Consider the following 10460-nt stretch of genomic DNA (forward strand, 5'->3'; position numbering starts at 1 on the left):
CCAATAAAACTTCCATCAGCAAGAAATGATTTTTCACGATGGATTAAAAGGGTGGAACAAATAAGGGTGAAGGGAGAGAGATTTTCCCTAAATAAAAGCCCCTTTATATCCAAAACTGCAATTCAGGCACTCCCAAATTCAGGCACACACACCTCTGCCTCCTAGTAACTTAATGTCACCTCTCTTCTTCCTCCCCTTCCTCCTCCTCCTCCTCCTGCCCATAGCCGTGCCCGCCGCGCAACTCCGCCCCGGCCATTACTCCGAAACATGCCCGGAAGCAGAATCCATTATCCGGGACGTCATGAAGAAGGCTCTAGTCAAAGAGCCCCGCAGCCTTGCCTCTGTCATGCGCTTCCAATTCCATGACTGCTTTGTGAATGTAAATAAACAAAAACTTTCTGCAAAAAATTCTATATCTTTCCCAAGTTTTGTTAATCTTTAAATTAATATGCTTGTAGGGCTGTGATGGTTCTATGTTACTTGATGACACGCCAACAATGCTTGGAGAAAAACTTTCCCTTTCAAATATAAATTCTCTGAGATCTTATGAGGTGGTTGATGAAGCCAAGGAAGCCTTGGAGAAGGTCTGTCCTGGAGTTGTTTCTTGCGCTGATATAGTAATCATGGCGGCTCGAGACGCTGTTGCTCTGGTATCAAACTTTTCTTACTTATTTCATTACCTAAAACAGAGTATTAATTTGTACATAATTTGATACGGATTTGTTTGCAATTTGGAAATTAGAGTCAGAATATCAGTCATAGATTTGCCACCGAACATGTATACATAAGCTTTGCATCGTAAGTGAAGTTAAGAGTCCTTAATTGGAATTCAAAGTAACCGAGGCGTAGTTTTTTCTAAGGGAATTATCAGTTGTATCTGTGAAGGGACTTTTGTACCTTTTGTTTGCTGTCAATTCTGGAAAACGCGCAATCAAATTTCGTTATTGCTCGGTCTTGGTTAAGAACTTAAGAGCTACTGATCAGTTCAAACCGGATGTTTTCCTTATCATTACAGCGCAACTTGATATATTTGAAATGTTTTATATAATGTATCTGCGCTGTGGTCTCTTGAATCGTGTCATCGCATTTGGGATTTCGTTTTGTATAAAATGAAGACTAAAAACAGATTTGTAGACATGAAATTGCAAAAGGACTACCATTCTTTCTGTTGTTTGCACTTGAAGATATAATGACATAATTTTGTGTAAATCAGACGGGAGGACCTGATTGGGAAGTGAAGTTAGGGAGATTGGATAGCTTATCAGCTAGCCAGGAAGCATCAGACAACATTATGCCAAGTCCAAGAGCCAACGCAAGCTCCCTCATTGACCTCTTTGCCAAATTTAATCTTTCTGTCAAAGATCTCGTTGCCCTTTCGGGGTCACACTCCATTGGCCAAGGTAGGTGCTTTTCCATCATGTTTCGGCTGTACAACCAATCCGGCACTGGGAGGCCCGACCCTGCCTTTGAACCAAAGTATAGGGAAAAGTTGAGCAGGCTTTGCCCTTTGAACGTGGACCAAAATGTGACCGGAGACCTGGATGCTACACCTTTGGTATTTGATAACCAGTACTTCAAGGACTTGGTTTCGGGGAGAGGCTTTCTGAATTCTGATCAGACACTTTACACATATCCACAAACTAGGACATATGTTAAGCAGTTTAGCAGTAAACAAGGAGAATTTTTCAAGGCCTTTGTTGAAGGGATGATAAAGATGGGTGACTTGCAGTTTGATCAGCCTGGGGAGGTACGAAGGAACTGTAGGGTGGTTAATCATCGTCCTGTCAACACGCTTTGGAATCTTGGGGGGATGAATCCGACTTTCTGAATAGAGACTAGAGAGAATACACATTTACAAGGGGGTGTAACTGAGTTGGTTTATTGTGTTTATCATAATGTGGACGTTGGTTCCAACATATGAACATATAATATAACATAGTGCTGTAAATTGTTAACAAGGCTTTTTCTATAGTAATCACAACTTTCGGTTCTTTTGAGATTTGGTTAACACTACTTTGTTTACGCCGCTTCAACAGGATTGTTACAATTTGCGCTAGTAATTTTCTTCGTATGTGTACTGTTTGAAAGAAGGAAACAAAAAGAAGCTAATGACGCTTACTCTCCCACAAATTTCAGGCGCAAATTTCTGATGCTCGATTAGTTTTATATAAAAGAAATTAAACTGCGATTGCATGAACCGAATCAAGAGTTCATACGAGTTTCTAAATACATTAATCTGCGCTTTTAGCTTATGTAGCGGTCTGCCTTCCTACAGGCACACATCGGCCGGAATCCCTAGCATTCTTTACGTTCCTCGATCTGTGTATAATCTCAAAATGTTTGGAGTATTTTTCAACTTGATGCAGCATACTGTACACTAAGGGAAAAATGGAGCATATGTAAGAGTATGAGTATGATTCTTATAAGTCTTGGGATAATTGATATTATAAAGAAGTCTAAATCTGATAAGGAATGCAGTCTTGAGAGAAGTTCCAATTGGTTTTGGAAAAGAACTTTGTGTTGGAACTTTATAAAGTCTCATGAATCTTTATGGTTTGTATGTCTTTGAATCCTAGTCCAATTCTGATAGGGAATGGACGAAGGAGCACTATATATTTATGGTTCAAACCACTGCTCTTGCGATATTAGCTTATGTTGTTCTAAGTCCTATTGATTAGAGAAGCTATTGTGATCGTAAAAGAGGAGAAGGTTTTGAACACAGAGGCTGTTATGGCTTCTTCAAGTTCAAATTCTGCAGGTATGTTCTCGGCAATCCTTGTTCTTGTTCATAAGTTTTGTCACTTGACTTGTTTCAGAACATTGGTAATTCAATTGGCATATCATCGATCTGTGTTAGAGTTCTTACAGCATAGAGTCAGAAAGCACTACATTTGCATATGAAAATAAATAAATAAATAAATAACTGATGCATCTCCCACCCTTCCCTTTTTTATTTACATCAACAATAAAATTTCCAAAATCCCATTATTTTGATTGGTATGAATATTTTTTAAGGAAAATTAATGAAAAGGGCTTGAAAACTTTGAGTTTTAATGATAAGGACAAAATAAAGGGTAAAGTGAATAGTACTAGGATTGATTTTTTAGTGTAAAAATGTGATTTTTCGTTAAAGTGAACAGTACCAAGTGCTTTTCGTTAAAGTTCCCTATTTTTTAACCAACGAAACTACTTTCCGTTAAACAATACTCATGTGCAGTCTCGCCTACACGTGGAGAGCCGACAATAATACTATGGTAGACAACGTTTAATCATATATGTAATAAGCCGGCAATACGTATCAAGTAAATTTAATTATTATTATTATTATTATTAATAATAAAGAATCCATTCATAGTGAGATAACAAATGATTGTATTAATAGGAACTAGTGACTGTTAATCTTCTACTTTTAAGCTCAAATGGTGTTGGGAGATGAATAATAATATAAATTCACAATGCAAAGGAAAAGTAAGTCGAAAGTGTGTCTGAAGCTGTGAAGTGAGATTATCCACAATTGTCACTGTGTCCCACATTTCCACCATTGGCGATCTGGAAAAGTTTATTACTGTTTTGGATTGAATAAGGACCACTCGAGTGTTATTTATGTGGGTCAATTTGTTTGTTCAAAACTTCAACGACCAAATATTCCCTTCAACTTAATTTATATAAATGTACACACTACATTATTGCATTAACATCTTATTATACATCTTAGTTAAATTATTGAATCAAATATGATTAAATAAATTTTCTAATGTAAGCTAACCGAGTTCATATTTGATTCGTTTAATGATATATTTATACTAAAAGGTAAGTGAATAAATTAGGATCGAATTCGTAATTCATGAGATTTAAATCAAAATTTTTTTTACTTATGAATGGATGAAGAAAAATATCACTAAATCATATAACTTCGTTATTTGGACGAATCTTCACCACCTTTGAAGATTGGTCAAATTAATAACCCTTTTTCCATTTTGTTGGTAGAAGGGGAATGAACCATTTCACATCCACTATCCATTGTTTCCACTAAATTCCTATGCATGCACATGATGCAGCCCACAAGTTTAAAAAGCGCCCCCACACACAACTGAACCAATTGCTCACCTGCCTACCACTGACTAGTGCCTCAAGAATCCTCAATGTGTCCTCTCTTTTCACTCTTCATTCTACACATGATAACCGGCGCCACTGCGCAACTCCGCCACGGTTATTACTCGGAAACCTGCCCGAAAGCTAAATCCATTGTCCAGGATGTCATGAAGGTGGCTTTGATTCAAGAGCCATGGAGTCTTGCTTCAGTCATGCGCTTACAGTTCCACGATTGCTTTGTCAATGTAAGTGAATTATAAATACAAAACAACATTCTTTATTTCCTTACTGATTAATCCTAATCGTTCGTTGTTAATGATGAATTAATTAACTTGTATTATATCTGTAAATTAGGGTTGTGATGCTTCATTGTTGCTTGACGACACACCAACCATGCTAGGAGAAAAACTAGCCCTTGCAAACATTAATTCACTGAGATCTTATGAAGTTGTTGACCAAGTGAAAGAAGCCTTGGAGAAGGTGTGTCCGGGAGTTGTTTCTTGCGCAGACATTATAATCATGGTGTCTAGAGATGCTGTTTCTCTGGTAAAAAACTTTCTTATTTATCTCCTATATACATGAACTTATTTTTAGTCCAACGTACATTAAGGTCCGTTTGATTACCAGAAAAACTTGTTTGTAACTGCTTTATTGAAAATTAAACGTTACTTTTTTGAGTTTACAAAATTTAACTTTTAATTTTCAGTTACTAAAACCTAATAATTGAACTAAAACAATTATCTAACAGATCCTAAAATTTAACGTTGTACGGGTTGACTTGGCTACATTTAGTATAGTCTAATCCATAATGAGCTCCAATGCGATGTAACAAGTGAATGATGAGAATCTTAAGTATGACTGAAAGGAATAAATTTCTATGTAACATGATTGTGTGATTATTAGACAGGGGGCCCTTACTGGGAAGTGAAGTTGGGAAGATTGGATAGCTTAACAGCAAGAAAAGAAGACTCAGACAACGTTATGCCAAGTCCAAGATCCAATGCGACATTCCTCATTGGCCTGTTTGCCAAATTTAATCTCTCTGTCAAAGACCTTGTTGCGCTTTCGGGGTCACACTCTATTGGCAAAGCTCGGTGCTTTTCCATCATATTTCGGCTGTACAACCAATCCGGAAGTGGCCGGCCAGACCCTGCCATTGATCCAAAGTTTAGACAAAAGCTAGACAGGCTTTGCCCATTAAACGTGGACCAAAACATTACCGGAGACCTTGATGCTACGACTGTAAAGTTTGATAACCAGTACTTCAGGGACTTGGTTGCCGGAAGAGGGTTTCTGAACTCGGATCAAACGCTTTTCACGTTTCCGGAGACGAGGGAATTTGTGAAGCTGTTCAGCATTGATCAAGGTGAATTTTTCAAGGCTTTTGTGAAGGGCATGATAAAGATGGGTGACTTGACGGTGGATCAGCCTGGGGAAGTACGAAAAAATTGCAGGGTGGTTAATAGTCATTCTTCTAAATTTCCAATGCATCCTAGCTAGGGTTCTTGAAGAGAACGGACAGTTGTAAAAGACTTAATGTTCCATTTCCATTGAGGACACCTTTGATGTTATGTATGAATCAGATTTTACTAACGGCATGGCTTATGTCATTTGATTAGGAAAAATGAGACTTTGGATGCGGTCCATAGTTATGAATATTCTTTTATTGAAACCTTGTTGGTTTTTAATTTTTGATCAAGGTTCCTGAAATTAATATGATAATTTATTTCTTTGTACGTTACTATATTTTTTAAATTATAAATTAGAAATTTTAGTTGTTTATATAAATGAGATTTTAAATTAAAAAAAACATAATTTGTGGGATTAAAAATATTAAAAATATAAATATACTAGTGTGTGTGTGTGTGTGTGTATACATGGGTACATTCATCAAAATTAACCAAAAAATTTATTGTATCAAAACATGGGACATTCTTCAAAAATCACAAAAAAAGAGAAGATATTAGGCTTAATAACATTATTAAATTTCTTCGATTAAACTTGACATGGGTACATTTTAAAATCAAAGAAAAAAAGAATGTATCCATATAAGTTTAAAAATGGATTAGAAAAAAATTGAATAGATTATATATATAAAAAAAAGGGTACATTTTACATATAACAAATTGTTATATTTAAGAATGAGTACATTTTATGTCACAACCTGTCCCGAAACATTTCCTCGATAGTGTGAAATGTCTATAGTGCCCTTGAACGTTTGTTGTGTTGTGTGGTTTAAGTTGTGGTTGTGGATCAATTATTTTCTTTCCTAAGTACTTGGACCCAATTAGAACTTAAGGTTTTATTTGTTTTTGGTTTGGTTGGCCAAACCTGGACCACACACAAACACACCCTCACTATCACCCTCCTGTTGACCCTCTCTCTCTCTTCCCTCTTGAATTTCATCCATTTTTTGTACAACGTACGGACAACTTCCAAACCAACACTTCCAGTCGCGGATCGAGGTTGTAGTTGACATCTTTGAACTCCTAGTAAACTTAGGAGTTGTTCTATACCTTTGGTTGGACGTGGAACCTTCGAAAACCAGAGAACCAAAACTCCCGAGTTAATGTATTGTTCATGCAAACGTAATCGTGAAGTTTTCAAGGAATTTTAAGGTTATGGGAGCCTTAAAACACCTTCACGAAGCTCGGGGAGTAACTTTGGAGTGATTTGGACGTTGGGAGGCTCGGGTTCGAAGAGTTGCAGAGGTGGCCGGATTATCGCGCCTTTTTCCGGCAAGATCCCGTGGATTTTAGGGCTTAAAATTGGTAAGGTTTTGTTCTTCTAGTTGTAAGCTTCATTTTGGTACAAATATCATGAATTTTGGTTGAGAACTGAAGAAGATATGAAGTTTTAAAATTTTCCCAGTTTTCGGCGATTGCAGCGGTGACCGGCGCCGGACTCCGACGAACCAAGGAAGAAGGATGAGAATATTCCGTCAAAGTTGATGGAATATTCTAATGCCGTCAGGTAACTTTAACGGCATATACTTATATTTAACAGAATATTCCCTAACGCTGTTAGGGAATTCGTTTAGTGTGCAGGCACATGAGCCGCGTGTTTGGCCGTGCCTTGGCTGGCCCATGAGGGCGTGTGGGTGCTCGGAAAATTTTTCTCAAAGTATGAGGATGTTCATGGTGTTGAGTAGATCACGTTGATATATTCAAACATCCCATTCGAGCATTGTATGAGAAGTTATTTCCTAGTTTTGTATATGTGCTTTAAATAACATTTATTCAGTTATTTTGCATATAGGTGAGACCTATCCTGAGGACGAGTGCCATCAATCGAGGCTCGAGGGCTACAATCTTTCGACATATCAGTGAGTGGGCTTTTGGTTTTTTGTATATACCTATATACTTGAGATTTTTCCCAGAAAATAAATTTGAATGATTATACGTTTTGAAATGTCATGCAAAGTATCTGCCTATTTTATTTATGCATTAGTAGTTGCATATAATTATGATTGGTGCTGCGGACGCATAGGTAAGTGCCAGGTAAGTTCATAAATTAAAGATATGAGATTGCTTTAGTTATGTGAGAGATGATGTGATGTATTGAGAGCTCATAAACCTGCACCCCAGTGTTAGTGCTCTCGCCTAGAGTTAAGGCACAGTCCTTCACGTGATGTTCACCTCCCTCACCATATGCTTACCTTGGATCCAAGTTAGGTGCACATGCTTGTTGTACAGGCCACTTTAGATGATTCCGACTTGTAGGTGACCCACGATCATTCGCACTGCCTTCACGTGATCGTAGCACTAGAGCATATTTATTTTACACCTAGACTTGTAGTACAGACCACTTTAGGTGGTTCCGACTCGTGTGCAAAATTTGATATGATTGAGATTGGTTATGAGCTATACTCAGCCGTGCAAGTAACGTTAGTTGGATTCGGCTGATATGATATCTGGCATTGATATATTTTAGTTGGTTTACTTATGGCATTTCATTAAGATACTTTGGCATGGTATATTTTTATGGGTTTTCATCCGGAGCATGATTTCTGTTATTATATATATTTTTCTGGGAAATTATACAGGTTTTACGGTGAGGGGTTAGAACTTTTGAGAAATGAAATGATTTTGGGAAAGCTTTGTTTTTGCCCACTCACACTTTCTATTTTGCGCCCCTCCAGGTTTTAGGTCGAAGTGCTTTGGTGGCTCTCGGGGATTTCGACGGTGGTTCTGATAGAACATCACAATGTAGGATCACCTTTGGGTGTTGTATAATTAGTACTTGTCCAGACGGACTGCACTTAGGCTATTTATGTTCTGAGGGTGTATTTCACACTTAACCTCGCACTTGCACCTTATCTTATATAGTACTCTAGTTGAATTGGTTTTTGTTTACTCGTATTTCTTTATATCTCCATTACCTCCGCACTGTGCACATGGCTACGTCACCCTCACGTGACGGCTAACATGCCTCGATTTAGGTCAGGGTGTGTCATTTTAAGATTAAAAAGGTTTACATGAATGGGTACATTAATTAGCATGGGTACATTTAGCAAAATAAAAAGTACAAATAAAAAAAATATATGGGTTCAAATAAAAATTGTCACAGCCCGTCCCGAAATAAATTATCGATGACGTGGAAGTTACTAAATTGCTTTTGGACGTTGAGATATAATTGAGTTATGTGGTGGTGTGGTTTAAGTTTAAATTTATTTGGACAAATTCTAAATTTTTCCTAAGTTTTGGAACACTTAGGACTCAAAGTGTTTTCTTTGGTTTTGGTTGGTGACACACGTGGACCACACACACACACACAAACTCTCCCTCTCTCCTGTGCCTTTTCTCTCTCTCTCTCCTCCCTATCTGATTTTTCAGAAAATCCGCACAAAACGTACGAACGAACTTCAAAACCAACCATACACGCATAGATCGAGGGTTCAAAGGGCACCATTGTGTTCCTGAGGTTCATACGAGTTGAATAGTACCATTTTTAGGTAAGAACTTCTTCGAAAACTCGTGAAAAACCTAACCCGATTTTTGTTACTATTCATGCAATCGTAAAATCGTGTATTTTTCTAAAAATATAGGGATGTTCGTGAGGTTATGTAGATCACGTTGGTATATTCAAACACATCATTTGAGCATTGTATGAGAAGTTATTAGCTAGTATTGGTTATGTGCTTTAAATTAACGTTTTTATAGTTGTTTCGCATATAGGGGAGACTTATCCCGAGGATGAGCGCAGTCAAGGGCGACTCGGGGGCTACGACCCTTCGACATACCAGTGAGTGGGCTTTTGGTTTTTAGTAAATACATATATACTTGATATTTTCCCAGAAAATGCGTTTAAATGAAAGTATGCCTTGAAATGCCATGCATATAAATTTATGTTCAGTATATGAATTAGTATATGATGCATTATATATAATTATGGTGTTGTGAACGCTCAGGTAAGCCCAGGTGAGTTTATGAATTGTGAATGTGAATAACGGTTGTGATTAATTGAGAAACATTGAGCTCATAAACCTTCACCCCGGTGTTAGTGATTTAGCCAAAGATATGGCACAAGCTTGTTTATAATGTTACCTCCCACACTATATGCTCACATTGGATCCAATTTAGGTGCACAGTCTTGTCGTACATACCATTATAGGTGGTTCCGACTCATAGGTGACTAGTAATTTATCGCACATCTATCATGAGAGCGTAGTATTGAGCATAACTATATTACACCCAGTCTTGTCGTACATACATTTTAGTGGTTCCGACTTGTGTGCAGTGTAGTGCTGTATAGATCATTTATAGTGACTTTGGCTAGATTGACTAATGAGCTATGAATTTAGCCGTACAGACTTCTGCAGGGGTTCCGGCTAATGTGTTATTCTCCATGAATTTATTTTCACCTGAGTAACTTATGCTGTTATTATCTTGGCATGGCATACTCATGATTATGAATATGTGAAGAATGATTTGAATTGATATATATATATATATATATTTATTTATATTCTTTTTCTGAGAAAAATTATACATGTTTTACGGCGAAGGGTTAGAGCACTTGATAAATGAAATGATTTTGAAAAGCTTTGTTTTTGCCCACTCACGTTTTCTGTTTTGCACCCCCTCCAGGTTTTAAGTAGACTTGCTGTTGGTGGCTTTGAGGATCTCGGCGGTTCTGACAGAATAAAATATTCGTAGGATATCTTCTGGTATTGTATAACTAGTACTTGTCATACTGGACTGCACCTAGACTTTCTATGCTCTGAGTAGGAGTATTTACTATTGTATCTCGCTTCTAGCACTTTCTGCTTATTAGTGCACATTAGTAGCTTTCAGTTTTTATTTATTCATAAAATTCTAATCCTTATCGCTTTTGCACTGTGCACATGGCTACGTCACCTTCACGTG

At 37.4% G+C, this 10460-nt stretch overlaps 2 protein-coding genes across 2 annotated transcripts; both read left to right on the plus strand.

The window, feature by feature from the left end:
• The first annotated feature begins 20 nt into the window (after positions 1-20).
• LOC114826994 (peroxidase 17-like) lies at positions 21-1997 on the plus strand. The gene is made up of 3 exons (XM_029108280.2): positions 21-379; positions 459-650; positions 1214-1997. Exons 1-3 carry the CDS (start codon positions 173-175, stop codon positions 1826-1828), a joined length of 1014 nt encoding a protein of 337 aa, XP_028964113.1. The 5' UTR covers positions 21-172; the 3' UTR covers positions 1829-1997.
• Positions 1998-4002: 2005 nt separating this feature from the next.
• Positions 4003-5685, plus strand: LOC114827018 (peroxidase 17-like). Its single transcript, XM_029108397.2, has 3 exons — positions 4003-4337; positions 4447-4638; positions 4996-5685. The coding sequence occupies exons 1-3, from the start codon at positions 4143-4145 to the stop codon at positions 5590-5592; spliced, it is 984 nt and encodes a 327-aa protein (XP_028964230.2). The 5' UTR covers positions 4003-4142; the 3' UTR covers positions 5593-5685.
• The last annotated feature ends 4775 nt before the right edge of the window (positions 5686-10460 follow it).

The sequence above is a fragment of the Malus domestica genome, chromosome 01 (assembly GCF_042453785.1).
Source record: "Malus domestica chromosome 01, GDT2T_hap1".
NCBI classification, from domain to species: domain Eukaryota; kingdom Viridiplantae; phylum Streptophyta; class Magnoliopsida; order Rosales; family Rosaceae; genus Malus; species Malus domestica.